Source organism: Bolinopsis microptera, chromosome 4 (genome assembly GCF_026151205.1).
Source record: "Bolinopsis microptera isolate Bmic1 chromosome 4, MBARI_Bmic_1.0, whole genome shotgun sequence".
In the NCBI taxonomy this organism is placed as follows: domain Eukaryota; kingdom Metazoa; phylum Ctenophora; class Tentaculata; order Lobata; family Bolinopsidae; genus Bolinopsis; species Bolinopsis microptera.
Window position 1 is genome coordinate 2858922 of NC_087075.1, and position 20110 is coordinate 2879031.

Here is a 20110-nt window from a genome sequence, read left to right on the forward strand (position 1 = left end):
ACATTTTGTTTTTCGGAGAACGTATTTTTTTTGCGTGGTGTTCAACTTCAAATTGGCATGAAAAAGCCTACATTTATCTGAAAGTGAAAGCCTAAGCTATACGAATAACGAAACACTAGGAAACGGCGAAATTGAATTGTCAATACGAAGCTTTGACATGAGCTGTAATATACATGCAATTAAAGGAAACTGCTGTAGATGCAACGAATCGGAATAATATGTAATAGCGAATATGTGCCATTACACTTACAGTGGCGGCGGCTCGCACAAGCATCTATATTATAATAATCTGAGAGCGCAATGTGTACTATATGAGTTGAGTTGTTATCAGGCAAAACTAGCTGCTAGACGTAGCACTGTTGTTGTATACAGCAGCAAGCTAGGCCACTACAGAAATTAGTCAGTTAGGAATTTAAGGCACTAACAACTAATAGAGGAATCTGATGCGAGAAAACTAAAACTTTTAAAGTTATTTACGGTGAGTGGTATGTATTTATACATGTAATTTGTAAAGATTCTAGTGTAGTGCAGCTGGACTCGTCATCTTAAATAAGGATATTACGAAATGATAAGCCAGTAGATGAGCTTGTTGATGTTTTTGTATCCGGTTAGAATTTGGTAAATGGTCACGGCGAATAGTAGAATTTGACTTTTGAGGTTTCATGCGATGAAACATGTCCGAGTGACGTCTCTCTTTCTCTCGCTGTCCTCGCTTTGACTACCAAATATATATGTAGCATATTTAGTATAGCTTATATTATAATAATAACTAGTGTAACCCGGCCTTCGGCCGGGATTTCACTGCCGCAGTTAAAAAGGGTAGGAGCATTTACCCGTTGAGTCAAAACCCGCATTAGGTGAGCAATTCTATTCGGAGTGCCCTCACGTATCCAATGGTATCTTAAACAATAGTAATAGTATCTTAAACAATAATCAATATAAATTAACCTTTAACACCACACCCGCCTATCATATTTGTGAACACGCATAACATTGTCGTATGAAAGTATGAACTCTCTCTCTGCAGTCCAAACAGTGCCCCCTCCCCTAATAAGATTATAGTATAGACAGCGCGAATCTTACCCGGGTAACTCAATTACACTAATTATGCAGCTACATATGCGAGCCCCGTAACTCTTACCGTTCTGCTCAAGCAATTTTATGTAACATTTGTGGTACAAAACCATCAATTAAACCACTTACCAACGACCGATTTAAAAAACCTTTATCATTTAACTTCGTCAGAGTTTTGTCGGCACTTTACCGAAAAAATCAGTCCCGCAACTCTTACCGTTTTCTTGATTAAGCCGCTCGGAAATTACAAACAGACAGACAGACAGACAGACAGACAGAAAACACACATTCTGGGATTATTAGTTAGATAGTAGTATAGTACCGTTACATCAACAGTTTGTCACTAAGATCGGCCAATTTCAACTTCGACCGAAGTTGGTTTACGTGTAGCAAATCACCTTTTTCCAGCTCATGTTAAACAGGTACTTGCCTCCAAGGAACGACTTACTCTGCATTTAACATAACTCTTAGTCACTACATAAAAAATTCAAATTGTAAGACCCCATCTCCTACTGCTGGTCCCTTTCTATCACCAACACGTGAACCAACTTCGCGAACATAGGGTAAAGCGTAAATTGGCTGAATTATACTAAAAAGTCAATTAAGTCCTATGTATAATGGACAATGATATCCCGGATTCAGCAAATTATGTGTCGCTCTTAATGTTCTAATTTTGAAGGAATGAGTCCACAAACCGGAGGATTAATTTTGACCAAAGATTAGACAATAGACAAGCCACTGAATGACGGAATGATTGTTGCAAAATGAAACCCTGAAGCCTCTTGAAGCATTGTTAACAGCATTTCTTTCGAATTCATAAATGTTAAGGACCGTCATTATATTAGACATTGCAAGGACACGAAGCTCATTCAGGTGCCGGTAGTAATTGGCATGCCTCTGACTTAAAAGAAATTTAGATCATTCTAGATTCTAGGACTGATAATTTCAGGGGAAGTTTATCTCGTTAAGTGATCTATTACGGGTAAATCTAAAATTGAAGCAGTAGCAGAGGTCACTGATTATCTGCCAAAGCCTCTGAAACTGTGACCGAAATTCAAAAATGGGGCAAAACAGTTGGACGGTTCCATGCTTTATTTTCGCGCGCGCGTGCGCGCGTCAAGGGATTGCGCTAAGTTATTAGATTATGAATCAACGCGGCTTACGGCGACAAACATTAGTAGACCTTATCAACATGGACAATAGACAAAAACAAGGTTGCTTATTATCTTACATTTGTCGAAAGCAAGGGAAACAGTAATGAGTAATTGATAACGAATAAATACTTATATAAATAGCCTTAGCTAGAATTATACATTTAAATAGCAAACGACATAAATGTATAGTGTACCTATATCAGATTAATAACGTACATGATCATAATATTTACGTACAATAATCATTCTAAAGCGAGTAATACTGTAAATGACAGGTTACATATATCTTATTTTAGTATAAAATTAAAGTTGGTTTGAGATCTAATATATATCATCACTTAGAAAAATAAAGAAAGCAGTTTTCGAAAAAAAAGGCTTACAATTTACATGCGGAAATTATAAACGAAGCAAGAAAATAACTTTAAAGCTAACAATAAATATCTCCTAAACACATGAAAAACTCTCGAAAATGTGACATAAGAACAGAACTATAAGTAAAAGAATAACTAGGAAATTACAAACACAAAAACAATTTACAAGCACACACAAACGCAAGATAAAGAAGACGCACAAAGAATTATATAAAAGTCTACTAAGATGTTGCTACAATAATGTCACTTTAAAATAGCAGTGTTGACAACTATCACTGCTTGACATGTTATATACGCGGTCAGTTAAAACCTACGATATAAGTCAATTTGGTCGGAGGTGTAAGCTTTTTAATTAGTCTCATACATCAAAACACATTTTCTAATACATCTAATTAACGTTATTTTAAATAAACTTCAAACTTGGAAAAGCATAGAGTATATAATAAAGTCGAGATGGCTGTGTTGCCATTAATATATCATCGTTATTATTTAAGTTGTAAAGTTGTAAAGAAGGGCCCGGTAACAATTCCAAAACAAAACATCACCGCAAACATTATCTGACAATTCTGAAGACAAGGTGGTGTAGTGGGGCAAGTAATTATGTCATTAACTAATTACTATAATCACCCCTAATAAGTCATTTCCTAATCATTAGAGCATAAAATTGGGAATATTCCTGGAGAGACGTACCATTAGGTTTTAAACGTTTAAAGAGGTTATGATGTGACATGTACAAAGTTTATATTATGTACAGATTATTATTTGAATATTTAGAGCAGATAGCATATATAATGTTGAAGATATGCAGTGGAGGACTAGACTTAAAATACTTGTCAGTTCTCGTGATTTTATCGTACATAATTTTCAAAATCCAAAACCCATACATTTGATAATTTTAAGGATACGTTGTTTTCTTTTTTATAATGAGTCGATAAATGTCTCTGTTTGTACATTTATTTCCGAATAGTGCATAATATTTAGATGACTTACAAGTCACAAAAGTTTTAAATAAAAGTAAAGTTATCACAGTATCACATACTTCAGCGTAAAGTTTTGTAATATTATATGTAGTACAGTTTTCCGTATAATAGTATATTTCTTGCTGTCACTTTTTAAAGGAATGTTTTCTTTTTTTGTTCAGTACCAGCCACGATACTTCCGCAATAAATAATATAATAACTTCTAATTAAATACTACATAATATAATAATTGATAATCATAATATTTTACACTGATTAATACTCATGTCAATGTTACTCAATACATGCTAATTCTTGGCTGAACTTCCGATTCTGGTACTTTTGCGCTTTCCGGACGGAGAACAAACGCACTGCTCAGCTCCACAGCATGCTGATGTTGAACTTGTTGAAATAGTTGAACTTGTCGAGGGTGTGATTTCTTTCTCAACAGATGCTGATGCCACATCTGTTTCAACCACTTTCTTTCCTGAAGTTTTCACACAATTTTAAAACAAGTACTAATTATAGGATTAGATTGGTATAAAATTGAATATTTATAATTTATAAGGCGGGAAATTAGCAATACTATACAGTATACAGTATACTACTAGTACATTGAATAACATTTGATATTCCGAATTTCCGACTCACCTGACTTGGTCTGAGAAAGTATTCTAAAGTAGTCAGGTTTGTGGTATGTGGGCGAAGAACCGTAGCCAGCATCTGAGAGAAATAAACTAAATTCCAAGTAATGTTGCAATCAGGAAATAACATGAATTCCAGAAACTTTTAGTGTTTGATTATTGTAGTGTGGGAGACATAAAAGGTATTTTAACAACATTCTCAGCGTTGTTTGATTTTATAGGGTAAATTCCCAGGGCCGGGTATAACTAATATATGCGTCATTGATTAAATATTTTCTTTCGTTATCGCGAACACCAATCATCCTTAAAACTTAGAACAAATATATAACAATCTCCACATTAAGTAATCATAGAAGTAAAGATTAAGTAATCATCATATTATCAGAACATTGTCTATTTGACTTAGTCTTTCCAACCACTTGCACTTTGTAACTTAATATGTAGGTAAATTAACGTAAGTGCTAGCTAACCAAGATAACGGGACAGTTTAAAGGTTTAACCAGACAACTACATAAAACCATATAATATCATATAATATACGGGTAAATATGCTAAATATGCAGCATTATATTATAGAAGTGTCAGTTTGGTTTAGAGATTACTCTGTTAAAGTATCTCATAGTTTAACTGTCTGTAATTCGTTGTCTAAGGAATGGTCGTGGGTAGAGCCCTGTTTTGCTACCTGGTGTATTTCACTCTTTTATTTCACTATATTTCACCCTGTTTCACTGCTCTACTCTTACTAGAAAGCCAACTCAAATACCACTTTTATTGAGAGTTATCTAGTTACGTTTGAAAGTGGTTATACTCTGGTCGAGTGTTAGAGGAACTAAAGTTTTAATGCCACCTTCATAATCCATGTTGTGACTTGTAACTCAGGGTCACGGATCAATTTCTACAGTATTAATATGAATAAGGACACAGATTCTAGCCAAAGGGAACTAGGGTAGATTTCGAATTTTCTGGGATCAGACAAATTAACTTAACTTACTAGGTAACATGTTTGTGATGTGTTATAATAGGTAATTATAGGTAATTATAGGTAATATGTTGCCTCCGTTTGTTAAACCTGTGTCAGATCCGAAGCTGGGTCTTCTAATTAGATGTCCAGGGGTCTGTATGACGTCATGATGTGTGACGTCATGATGTGTGACGTCACAATCCTCCTCGTCACTAAAACAGAAGGAGGATTGTGTTTCTCTGATGGTGGTAGATCTGCTCCGTATCTCGACCTGGGCATTTCATTGTGGGTAGTCATTATTGAGAATGTAGTGATTAATTATACATTATTATCAAAATCGTGAAGTAATTATGTGATTAAGATTTATTAGATCTCTAAAGAGCAGTGACTGATTAATGACTAGATATTTAATTTAGTGTAGAATATATAAATGATACAGGATCTGCTATTTGTGTGTAATAAGTACGGCCTCGTGAGTGATTTCGTGAGCATCATCAAAAACTAAAATGTAATGAATAGAATGTGCATTCGAGAATGAGTCAACAGAAGGTAGAGTTATTATCAAACACAATATCTTAAATTATGAAAAAATAAAGGTATCATCTGAAAACCCTAATTCATGACCTGTTCAAATTCACAGTAAGAATGTACAAACCACACTATATCATTATGTACATAGTACATACATATTAGTATGTAATATGTATTATTAGTAATTAGTGTATCAATATATATGTTTGTGATGTATCAATGCTAGTTTGACTTCTAGACCCACGCCAAGCTTTCCAAAATGTGTAAAGGAATGTGGACAACAAAAAAGCGGCTTTACTCGCTCCTCTTCAACAAGTTCGGTGTGTTCAAGTGCCGGTATCAGGTTAATTAAATAAATTAAGTTAATTTGGCTTAATAAAATGGGTAAAATAAACGAATGTAAAGTTGATCGATGAATAATGATTTTCAACTAGCACCCAATTAGACTTTCTTATAAAGAATCCTCTGTGGAATTACACAGGTAAAGTTGTAACCGTGTCCGGTTTCATGAATGTTTAACAAATAATTTTCTTAAATGGATATATAATCTACATTCTACAATCTACATATTATAATGTATTTTAAAATTAATAAAATGTAACTTTCCATTAAGTTAAATGTTCCTTATCACCAAGTTAATTAATACAAGTTGATAACTTATTGTAATATTTACGAAGAGAGAAACACCTACCTTCTGAAATGTGTACCGTCTTGCAGGGTAAGAAACGTATCTCAAGTAAAGATAATCTTGGTAATCGAGATATGTCCGGGAGAATGTGTACAGGACGAACACTACTGCTAACAGTAGTCTGTCTGTCGTCATTACTTTGCTGCAGGTAATTAGTAGGTGATTAGATAATTAGTCTTAATTATAGGAAAGTGATTGAAATGCAATGAAAATGGCGTAAAATGTCGCTCCTGCGCGACTTTTGCGCCAAAAGTGGAGAATATTCCATATTATATTCGTAACATTTTATCGTAATCAGAATCTGTATCTTTTCTTTCTTTCGCGATGTTTTTCATAGTTGTTTAACTAATTGACCGATTTATGATGATCAACGGTAACTGAGAAAACGTTACTTATACATTTGTTTGGGGAAAATAAGATACGTATCTTTTATCGTTTTACCACCTTTTAAATAAGTATTCCTTGTGAATAACTTACTTTATACGGATCAGGACGAATCCAACAACATACCACAATGAAGCCGAACTTGACATATCTACATATCTTACATAATATCTACATATCTAACGATATTAACATTTATACAAAATATATATAGCATTCCCATCATTCTTGTGAGATATTTTATATTATAAGCCTAGGGTGAGGTACACAGTAGTGTATATAATATCAAATATGTGGGTATCATCTGCCCTCGCATCGTTTTAGACCCGATTTTAAACATGGCGTGGAAATAATCCCAAGTAATATAGACTAGTAGCTCCATGTAGACTACATATTATAAACTAGTAGCTCCATATTGTAGACTACATATTATAAACTAGTAGCTCCATGTAGACTCTATATAATTATAAACTAGTAGCTCCATATTATAAACTAGTAGCTCCATGTAGACTCCATATTATAAACTAGTAGCTCCATATTATAAACTAGTAGCTCCATGTAGACTCTTACTAGTAGCTCCATTATAAACTAGTAGCTAGTAGCTCCATATTATAAACTAGTAGCTCCATGTAGACTCTATATAATTATAAACTAGTAGCTCTATATTATAAACTAGTAGCTCCATGTAGACTCTATAAAATTATAAACTAGTAGCTCCATATTGTAGACTACATATTATAAACTAGTAGCTCCATGTAGACTCTATATAATTATAAACTAGTAGCTCTATATTATAAACTAGTAGCTCCATGTAGACTCTATATAATTATAAACTAGTAGCTCCATATTGTAGACTACATATTATAAACTAGTAGCTCCATGTAGACTCTATATAATTATAAACTAGTAGCTCCATATTGTAGACTACATATTATAAACTAGTAGCTCCATGTAGACTCTATATAATTATAAACTAGTAGCTCTATATTGTAGACTACATATTATAAACTAGTAGCTCCATAGTCCATATTATAAACTAGTAGCTCCATATTATAAACTAGTAGCTCCATGTAGACTCTATATAATTATAAACTAGTAGCTCTATATTGTAGACTACATATTATAAACTAGTAGCTCCATAGTCCATATTATAAACTAGTAGCTCCATATTATAAACTAGTAGCTCCATGTAGACTCTATATAATTATAAACTAGTAGCTCTATATTATAAACTAGTAGCTCCATATTGTAGACTACATATTATAAACTAGTAGCTCTATATTATAAACTAGTAGCTCCATGTAGACTCTATATAATTATAAACTAGTAGCTCCATATTGTAGACTACATATTATAAACTAGTAGCTCTATATTATAAACTAGTAGCTCCAGCCCTGCAACAGCTGTACATCACTACTGAGCGGGAAATTCAAACTCTTAATAATATATAATATAACACTATTTAACCAACTATAACATTAACCGGCTCACTTAGACTAACTAATATAACGACTGGTACTCATTGGTTGCCTAGCAACCACGTGACTATCACGTGGCAATTAGTGTTGTCACAAGCGGTTTCAGTCGAGTATGAACATTTCTCAGCGGCAATTACTGGATTTAAACGTGATGTCATGAAAAGTTTCGAAGTTAATTTCATGATAGCTAGGAAATGAGGCATTCTGTTTGCACCCTTCAGGAAATAATATACGGAAAATGCCCACTTCTATACATGGACATTGGCCGATGATGCGTTATTAAAGTAGTCAGTAAGTTAGTGATTTAAGTTGGTTAGTAATACTACAAGTCTGTTCAGTAATTGATACATTTTGGCACTTTCATTAAACTTAGTCCGGTCACACAACAAGTGATAACATGTAAAATTGGGTAAAACACAATAGCTACTAGTCCAAACATTCAGTAGAATATTAAAATAACTAACTCCAGAATAGCCCCCACCAAATTTCAATGATGAATTTAGGTATCATTTTCTTAAAACATTGAAAACTCTTTGCATATTCTGGCAATTTCCAAGGCACTTAATTATCAATCTGTACATGAACAGTAATTGGATCAATGGGTAGTTTAATTGGTGGCCTACTGCTTCTTATTATAGCGGCAGTTCACACTCGATCTGACTAGAGGTCTAATTCGATCACGGCAGGGTTGCCCCTGACATCATGCTTGCAACTAATTATCGGGCGAACCGTGGTTTATAGGAAGTTCAATTAGAGCATAATATTCCGACATATAATCTGTATGCTATTGCTGTGGATATTGTGTTTCTCTTGCTGTGTTTAGTCTACACTGGACCTCTCTAGTCCCTGTCTTCCCTTGTTTACGATCTACACTCTGTGTTTTGTGTGCAGTGATTTGACTTTGTTGCTGCAGTTGTATAGACTTGAGATGTGGAATTTGACAGTTGAATCATTTTATTTTTTTCCGTACCTCGACTAACGACCGCAAGTATTTCGTTCCTAAACTTGAATAAAGGAATAAAGGTGTACACAATTATTTCAGAGACCTAAAAATGGAAGGATATCTCAAGAACGGGAAAGATATCTACGATACGTATTGTACGTCAACAGAAACACGCCCGATCATGCTACCTAAAGCTCCACAACACACGTATATTGACGTATACCCAGATGAAGATGAGCCTGGTCCCAGTTTTAGGGATGATCAACAACATCAGTTGGACTATGAGACCGAAGTTGTAGTTTATAGAGCACTGGAGGGGCTAAAAGATGAAGATATAATCGTTCTACACAGTTTCGAATATACTCACCGTCAATATCAGTTGTGTGATGAAAGTCATGTTAGAAAGGATTGTATGGCTTGCAAAAAAACACCTAACAATCGCGATGGGGAGTGCGATTTTTTTATCATAGGAAAAAACTATTTTGTGATCATTGAAGTGAAGAATATGTCAAGTTTTACTGAAGCAAAACAGCAGGACTCTGGACTCAATGAACAGCAGCATAGTTTAGGTTTGCAGGGAACCTTCAAGAAATCAGTGGCACAGAGGAAACGAATGGTGAAATTGATCAGAAGCATTGAGAAGAGCACAAATATCTCTCACTTTACAGCTTATCCTAACTTCACGAGGAAATTCAGGGCAGAATTCAACTTGAAACCTGATCAGATATCATCGATTATATTCAAAGAAGATACTGAAGATTTAGCATCTTGGTGGAAAGGCAATGTTGCAGATTTTCACATGGAAGATGCTCTGAACTCTGATCTTCGAGGAAAACATGAGAAAGTCAGGAACATGCTGCTTGCTATTTGGTGCACGGATAATAAGGGCAACTGTGACAAATCCAAGTGTAATTTGGGCAGGTGTATACAGGATATTAATGATAAACTGCTCAGTGGAAATTTTACGTTCAGGAAAAACAATCCAAACGTAATTCCAGCCCCTGATGTCATTAAGGAGTACCTAGGAGTGAACAACCTAACTAAGGAGCAGCTTGATGCATACAATTCAGAAGAAAAGTTAGTTCTTATCGATGGCCCCGCAGGAACAGGTAAAAGTGTCATACTGATAGCTAAAGCAATACAGGTTGTTAAGTATAAGAATAGAAAGATCATATTTTTCGCTTCTCAAACCACAGCCGAGAAAAATATTAAACCTGCTTTTGAAAAAGCAAATATACGCCACTGGACACTACCCAGGGATGAAACTAAGGCGCTGACCAGGATGCAGATTATTCAGATGATATCCGTCAAATTGATTGATAATCAAGTTATCATCATTCATTGTCCAGAATATGTGGCGCACGGTGGCTTGGCGGATGTCTTCGGGAGTTACGAAGGAAACCTAAAGTTTAATGCAGAATTTATTAATTCACATGCTAATTGTGATGTGTTTCTAGACGATGCCCAAAATAGTCAGGGCAATAATCATAATTATAATAACATTATTACAACATTATTTCAAGTGCCGAAAGGTAATCGGGGCGATCGTTATATTTGGACAACATTAGACTTTCAACAGAATGCTGTGTGTATATCACAGCCATCGCCAGCGCAACTGTCAAATCCCCCCTTTCACACAGTTAATCTATCAAAAAATTTGAGAAACACCTACGATATATCAAATAGTCTATCAGTGATGAGACACCACATAGAAGACGTAAGGAAACGAAGAGGAATATTGACAGGCTTTTCAAAGGAGATCACCGTCAAACAAACACCAGGTCATTACATTCGTGGACCAAAAATCAACATACACGTTTTTAAGAGCGGTGATGTTGATTTGATAGGCACTTACCTAGATAAAGAACTAGACAAGCTGCACGGCGTAAATACAGCTGTGCTACTTCATGTGACTGCAGATAGCGGACCGGACAAACAACTTACTCTTAGGTATTCTGATACCGTTTTAAGTTCTATGTCAACCTCTTCAGGGGAATGGCCAGCAGTCATTGTTATACACTCTTTTACGGTAAATTACCTGCCCATTTTGTACTTAGCTATGTCCCGAGCTAGAGTGTACTGTTCAGTTTTGCTATTTCCAGGCTATGATCAAGACTCTTGTAGTACGCTAGATTTGGAAAAATTCTTATCGGGTGATATCAAAGACTGTGCTAATATCTTCAGACATTATGGCAATTCGGTAAAGTGTCGATGGTCAGATGGTGCAACATGGTGTCAACACGGAGAATTGATTCCAAGCCAGGTGCAGAGTGCAGACTCAATTTAAACAAACTATGATGTATTTTTGATATAATACAATTAAGAATGACTCTGTATTAATTGAGTATTGATTCCAGTACAAATTTAACTGAAAAATTATGCTGTATTTATTAATAAAACATAAACTTAGTTTCAATTATTGATTCATATAAGAATTGAGCTTCTTTACTCTATCATATACTACAGTGGTATTAACATTGTGCTAAGTGTTCAGTGAGACACTAATTTAAACACTATGATGATTATATATGAATTTTACTTGATAGAGTGCTTATCTTAAAGTTAAATGTTTTTACAGGCTCTAAGGATGTAGTTTTACGAAGATTTCAAGCCTTGCTTTGTGTGTTTCCCTTCGTGTCCAAAAGCATTAAAATTTAAACTCTAGTATAAACTATAACCAACTGCGGTGAATATTTTCCAAATGAAAAGCTCGATTATAGGTACTTAAAATGAACACCAAATACTTCTACCACTTTCTTATCTTAGTTACACTCAGCGTGTAGGTTACACTGAGCGTGTAAGTTACACTGAGCGTGTAAGTTACACTGAGCGTGTAGGTTACACTCAGCGTGTAGGTTACACTGAGCGTGTAGGTTACACTGAGCGTGTAGGTTACACTGAGCGTGTAGGTTACACTCAGCGTGTAGGTTACACTGAGCGTGTAGGTTACACTCAGCGTGTAGGTTACACTCAGCGTGTAGGTTACACTGAGCGTGTAGGTTACACTGAGCGTGTAGGTTACACTGAGCGTGTAGGTTACACTGAGCGTGTAGGTTATAACACTCAGTGTAAGTGAGCAAAACATCCTAACAAGTTACACGCCATGGTAAGAACTGCTATATTCTCGCTACAGAACTACCCGCTAATTTAGAACCAAGGTTAAAGAGGGCTATGTCATGTCTGTCATCAGCTCATTAAGTCTGAGAGCGGCCAAGTTAGGGCATGTAACACTGCTCATCAGAGGTGAGGATAGTCCTGATTGTACGTACTGACCAATTGTACATTACACTTGTATAACATGCAAGGTGCATTGTATAAGGTGCAAGGTGCACGGTATCTTTTACATTATGCATTGCACCACAAAAAGGTTCTCATTAGTCACCAATCAGAGTGTACTCATCTGTCCACTATTGTATCAACGAAATAAGATGCATCGTTTTGGTAGGCATCATGTAGCCTCCAGGCTCGACAAACCCCGACAAACCCCGACACACCCCGACAAACCCCGACAAACCCCGTTTGTCGGGGTTTGTCGAGGGGTTTTGCCTCGGGCCCACCGGCGACATGAGGCCTTCTTGTGTAGTGTTTTTCCACGTAAAGCTTGATGACTCCGTCTCGGCTTTTTGTTGGGAGACTCAAAAAAAAAAAAAGCCTCCAGGCTCGACAAACCCTGACAAACCCCGACACACCCCGACAAACCCCGACAAACCCCGACAAACTCCGACAAACCCCGACAAACCCTGACAAACCTCGACGTGTCGAGATATGTCGGGCCCACCGGCTACATAATGCCTTATGGTTATAATCGTTATGGTTACAATCGTTATGGTTACAATCGTTATGGTTACGATCGTTATGGTTACAATCGTTATGGTTACGATCGTTATGGTTACAATCGTTATGGTTACAATCGTTATGGTTACGATCGTTATGGTTACAATCGTTATGGTTACAATCGTTATGGTTATAATCGTTATGGTTACAATCGTTATGGTTACAATCGTTATGGTTACGATCGTAGTGACAATAATGAAAGATATGTAGCAGTGTACATCATATTACATGTAGTTCTGAGTAACCGTATTGTATTGCGCTTTTGAATTCCGCAGATATTTGTGTAAAGTATAACATGCATCTTAGTGCTGGAATCCTAATCAGGCAAAGATTAGCTCCAATTACTTTAGCGTCTTAACAGAGCTCTACAAGATTCTTCACAAATCTAGTAAAATAATATCAGAGACCGCTATTTTATGCAACTACTCTTCAATCTTCACTTAGAGCTGAACACGATAAGAAGTAAAAATCATGGATAGAACTTCAACCTGGTAACCTTGTTGCCTGCACAAGAGCAATTACACGTTTTTAAAGGCATGGTAATAATAAGAGTGTGTCCCACAACCAAGCACACTGCCTAGAAGTCCGGCGTTATGTTTTATAATGATCCTGGACCTAAGTGGCAAACTGCTCTATACAAAAAATGATAATAATAATAAGATCTTATCACATATCCGATCATGTGATAATATGTCCTGGTTAGCTCACACCTCACATATTGTATCAGTACCCACTCCCCACATGTATCAGTACCCAATTATAACTGAAACCTCCAACCCAAACATTCCCCTTACCATCATATGATTCTAGAAAAACAAGATATAAACAAGATATAAACAAGATATAAACAAGATATAAACAAGACCAATATATAAACAAGATATAAACAAGATATAAACAAGATATAAACAAGATACAAACAAGATATAAACAAGATATAAACAAGATACAAACAAGATATAAACAAGATACAAAAAAGATATAAACAAGATATAAACAAGATATAAACAAGATATAAACAAGATATAAACAAGATACAAACAAGATATAAACAAGATACAAAAAAGATATAAACAAGATATAAACAAGATATAAACAAGATATAAACAAGATATAAACAAGATATAAACAAGATATAAACAAGATATAAACAAGATATAAACAAGATATAAAACTAACCAAGAAAGCAGAAGCACGAGAGGTCCCACAGCTACAGGGTGTCTGTAATGTTCCAGAACTCTCCTAGCTCCTTTAGACTTGTAGTAGATGGGCTCCTCCAGTCCGCGCTCTTCGTTGGAAATCTGAGGGATATTTCACTAATTGTACTGTGATGACTGCTGGATGATAAGTGCTGACAATTAATGGCTCAGCAAATATGTGCGGTCACACTCCCAGGCAAAAGCTCAAAAGGGGTTCAGAAATCAAGTTTTTTAAATATTTCCAGCTGTCTGCAGCAGATTCCGAACAGAAACAGAATCAGTACAAAACTAAAATATATTAAAGTTCTTAGTATATTATATATGTACTAGTGTAACCCGGCCTACGGCCGGGATTTCACTGCCGCAGTTAAAAAGGGTAGGAGTAATTACCCGCTGAGTCAAAACCCGCATTAGGTGACCCAATAGTTTCTTAAACAATAATCTCATAATCAGTTATTTCTTGTGGATAATTTAATCATTATTAGGCACCACATTCCATGATCATAAGGTCTGAACACCGAGTATTACACCTCATCACTCCCGTCCTGAACCGCTTAAATCGTTATAGAAATTAACCCTTGTTAACTCCGCACCACACCCGCATATTATATTTGAAAACACGCATAACATTGTCGTATGAACTCTCTCTCTCTCTCTCTCTGCAGTCCAAACAGACCCCAAACACTAACAGTACTCCCTCCCCTAATAAGCTTAAGGTATAACATTACAGCAAATCTTCCGGGCTAATCCAATTATGACGCTACTTAAATGCAGCAGATAACATATTACACAGTAATGAGAGAGAGCGAGAGAAAGAGAGAGCAGGCCCCGTAACTCTTGCCGTTCTGCTCAAGCAACTTTATGTAACATTTGTGGTACAAAACCATCAATAAAACCACTTACCACCGGCCGATTTTTAAAAAAATTTCCTATGGGCTTCATCAGAGTTTTGTCGACACTATACCGAAAAAATCAGTCCCGTAACTCTTACCGTTTTTTTTGTATAACCGACCGGAAATTACACACGGACAGACAGACAGACAGACACACACACACACACACATTCTGGTGTTATTAAGGTGATAGTACTGCAATACTAACATGTTTGAAGCCGAAGAGTTCCATGAAATCAGCTAAAAGAACAGATGAAACAAGCCAAGTCCAGGCCAGAATGTGGAGAGCTTGTACGGTAGAAGTTGTAAGTGAGAGGGAGTAAAGGACACTACAGCGAGACCACAAGTAGTTTATCACCTGTAATTATACATTGTTATTAATTAGAGGACACTACAGCGCGACCATAGGTAGTTTATCGCCTGTAATTATACATTGTTATTGATTAGAGGACACTACAGCGCGACCATAGGTAGTTTATCGCCTGTAATTATACATTGTTATTGATTAGAGGACACTACAGCGCGACCATAGGTAGCTTATCACCTGTAATTATACATTGTTATTAATTACATGGCAATTACATATCTATTAAACCCTGTACATATCAACTAAATAATATGTATTACATATTCATTATAGTTTTTATCTTGTTCAACCCTTGCTTCAAGTTGCTGCATTTAGTGTTCCTAATTAATTCTCATCCCCCGGGACAAATTAACCTCTCATTAAATATACCTAATATGACTTATTACGAGTGATCAGTTATATTATGTATAAAGAATATTGTTCTAACGTGATATTAAAACTGGTTAACGAGCTAAACGAGCTAATAGAGATGTTTCAGTGTTTACTTTTCTGCAGAATGTAATGAGAATCATGTTTCCGTCACCTTTTTCTTAATACCGTCCCTTCTTTCCGTTTGTCATGTCAATTTTGATAGTAGGTTATTACTATAAACCAAGTCGGCATACCGGATTACAAGTTACTGCTGATTTAGTCCTGATAAGTTAACACTAGAACTTATTATTTAGATTTGAGAGCATTACTTCTTTACTTTCCAATATTATGTTTATATCATTGATTAAATCTCAATTTTGTAAAGAATTCGTTTTAAATTTCAAGTTTCTTATCAAATTTTGTTTTAATAAGAAACACAACACAGTAACTGTCACATAACTTGCAAATCAGACAGATGCTGGCCCACAATAGCTAGATATTACATTTCCGCTCTCAACCGTCAATAAGTATTGCAGTTCTATACGGGAAGTATATCTGAAGGCCCCAGTGACAATACCTCTCTTCATTACAATATAATGTGCTAACACCAGCCCACTTACCACGCAATAAAGTGGTGTACAGTGCCTGTAATTGTATCTGAGTGACCTGTAGCAACAGTCCTGTCTGTAGGAGGAAGCAGCGTTGCTAGGAGATAGGGAGTGTAGGATTGCTTGCGGAGGGACATGTAATGGTGTGTGGAGATATCTACCACGGTGTAATGATCTAATTGCTAATTACTTGGTCACGTGGGAGGTGTGGAGTTGAAGGTTTTAAAGTCTGCAGTGAGCTGGTAAATTGTGGCTGTATTTAATCTAGTGAATTCGAGTTTTTTTTCCACTGTTATACATTGTTGACTATTCTTATTGTATTTGTAACCAGTGCCGAATCCTGTAAGTATCAATTACTCCGAGGGGATCTAATATAACAGAGCTATAAGTTTATAACACTTTATAACACTTTATAACACTTTATAACACTTTATAACACTTTATAACACTTTTTAGTAGAGCCCTCTATTATATACTTATATAATGGTTTAATGACAGGTAGACGCCTCATAACGCCTCATTAAAGGATTATCTCCCAGGTTGCGGCAGATTATACAGATTATAACTCCTAGAAGATTCTATTTATAGGAAATAGTGGTTTTATCTTGGGAGGATATTGTAAAGAGTAACTTTTCAGCATCATTAGAACAGATCATTATGTACTAATTACCTTGGTAATTAGATGGTTCTCTCTGTCTTAATTGCATTAGTAATTATATAAATCAAATGATAAAATATGGAATATTCAAGCAGAGATTAAACGTAACTCCACAACTTGAAATAAACTGTCCAGCAGTCCATATTGCACCCACCCCATTGTTAAGAATACTTTCTTACGGAAGTACAGAACCCCACTAAAACGATTACATCTGTTGAACGTAGTAACCCACTTTCTATCTTATATTACTTTATTAGCGTACTAAATACTAATCTAAACACAGTCGTGTGCTACCCTTGGTACACAAGCAAACAGGAAGTTCTTAATTAGACCCCAGTTAATGGGGGTAGGTACAAGCTTTAGAATATTTAATCCAAGGCTATACAGTTGCACTGTACACTACTCTTGTGATTTACACGAGGTTAATATACTAATGTATGCTTGGATTCAATAGTACATTATGTAGATCTACTATACTATGATAGAGATTTAGAGTTATTTGAAGTGATTCTCTTTAGCCCTCAGTAAAATACTCTAACGGATAAACAGTAAACACCCCCAAATTATGTAAGTCTTCGGACAATTGTTTCAGTTCAGGTTCTATGGTTACTTTCGTTCTACGAATTAAGGTGACAGTTAATTTGTTAAGTAATAACAAGTCTGTAAATTAACACAAGCTCACATGAAGAGTTGTAGTGGTTGATATCAAGTAAAGTAATCTGTGTCTGGCAGGGGAGAGGTTGAGCTCGTACTTCAAGTGTTTCAGTAAAGAATGCTGCAGCACAAATAGGAGGAGAAGCAGAATGTTCTGAATCAAAGGGGAGAGGTCTTCAAATATGTCTGAAAAATCAAGATTTTAAAAATCAAGTTACTGACTGCTTTAAGACAACAGGGTGTGCCACATAAAATGTGACTTTTTTTCTACATACAAATTTCCACCGATAAAAAGTAGAAAACTGCAATAGTGAAAATTGTTGAAATGACGGCTGGTGAAACATTGATTTAGATTTGTCAACATTTCAACAAGACAAAATAAAAATTTCGTAACTAGATGGTCAACAATGATAAATCGACTTCCCATCATACATTTGGAGGTTACAAAAATGATAATCAAACCTGTATGCTGTAAAACACTGCTTTTATAACCGTTCCAAGCAACATGACAGATAAACCCGATTGTGTAAAGGGTGATGAGTGAGGCTATCACTCGGAGCTTGATCCCTTGGAAATCACATCTCATTGCGACAAGAGTGTGGACGGATGGGATCTATCAATTATTTGTCACATACCACCATTTGTCATTTCAAGGTTGCCAGCTTTTAAATACAGTCATCCTGATTAATGATTATTATTTGTACATGTGATATATTAATCAGATCTTTCAAATTATTAATGTTATCGTTTCAGCAATGTAAAGTGTTGTGCTGCTATTTCTATACTCAGCTTCTCAAATAATATTGTACTAGTCTCATTAAAACTAATTCTAAACTAATTGTTTATATACCCAGTCAACTAAAAGAAAAGAAGACTATTAACTACAATTGCAGCGTCAATCTGGCTACAGCACATTGTGAGTGAACATTTTTTGTTCTAATAACAGACCAACTGTTTACATTCTCGTGGGATCTTTGTTATCTATTCTTTAATTATGATGAGGAATTTGAGTTGATATAGTGCGACATATATTACGTTAACCACTCTTTCACAGTTTATTATTAAGCTTTCAAGCAGTAGACTATTTTGTTTTCTATATTCTATCACTTATCAGACTCTTACTTCAGTCTAGTTTTACATTATTTCATCATATTTTATTGATCTAAGGTTTAGTATTGCCAGATCCCAGTTCAATTTGTAGTTTTATATTCACAGGAAACGATGTGACAGAGTCAATATACAGGGTGGCCCAAAAGTGACTACCCACACGCAACCCTTTAATAACTCACGTAATTCTCCTTAGAATTGCACAGAAATTTCAGAGATTATAGATACGGATCAACCTTAGATTTCCTGAAAGTTTCGTTGAATTTAATTAATTACAGTGGGCGTGGCACGCCAATCCCTCTTTTTCGCTATTGTCACCATAAAGTGAGAACGCTTTCAGCTAGGAACTTCAAAGTTTCTAGACATGTTTGGTTTGATAATTGAAGTGCTTTCCCAAAATTCCAAGTTGGTTGTTTACAATTTAACAGAGTTATGACCCTTTTAAGATATTGCAGATACGTGATCTTGCCACTTAATCAGTGATTTCGTCACCCAATCAGTAATCTCATCGGGAGCTATTCGCGAGCAAGCAACAATGAGACTCATTAGGCGGTAACGAGCATGTTGGTCGATGACGATCTGATCACTATATATAGTAGTTTAATGTTGCCATGGGGTGGCAAGTCCCCATACATCATAGCCCGATAGTTTCACTGCGTCATTATATAGTAAAGTTTTTTTGTTTTTTTTTTGTCTTTTTAACAAAGTGGGATTTAGTGTTAAAACTTAACCCAAGACACGTGAAAAGTGAGTCAAACAGTATATATACATTCAATTAAATCAAGTGATGTAATTGGCAGAGGCCAGAGCACAATCAAATTTTTAGTGTTGCAATTGGCAAAGCACACTACAAATCAAATCGAAACATAATGATACAGAAGATCATCAAAAACTATAACCTCATAAGGTCAATTATAATAAATCAGACATTTCAAATCAAGCTCAACAGCCCAATTTCAAATCAAGAAAACAACAATTTTATTTAGTGAAACAAATTTTTTTTTACTCAATTCTTGGTCGGATAGACATTTATGCAAACTTGGTCGTTTATACTCAAAGTCCCTTCGTTAAAAGAGTTAGCTTTATTCAATAATAACAATGTCGATATAATCAATTTCCATATCAATATCAGACTAAACTATCGAATAAATAAATTATCAAGTTTTAATTATTAATTCGTTCTGATTAAATCTTTATAAATTAAGATATTTAATAATTAATACATTACTTAACGGGTGATACTCGTAAAATA

The 20110-nt window shown here is 35.4% G+C and overlaps 1 protein-coding gene across 1 annotated transcript; it reads right to left on the bottom strand.

The window, feature by feature from the left end:
* Nucleotides 1-2337: 2337 nt before the first annotated feature.
* LOC134813905 (nurim homolog) lies at nucleotides 2338-18433 on the bottom strand. Its single transcript, XM_063821836.1, has 8 exons — nucleotides 18214-18433; nucleotides 17780-17937; nucleotides 15322-15471; nucleotides 14201-14322; nucleotides 6386-6524; nucleotides 5272-5434; nucleotides 4210-4281; nucleotides 2338-4045 (listed from the first exon to the last, which is right to left on the bottom strand). Exons 1-8 carry the CDS (start codon nucleotides 18335-18337, stop codon nucleotides 3867-3869), a joined length of 1107 nt encoding a protein of 368 aa, XP_063677906.1. The 5' UTR covers nucleotides 18338-18433; the 3' UTR covers nucleotides 2338-3866.
* Nucleotides 18434-20110: the final 1677 nt, after the last annotated feature.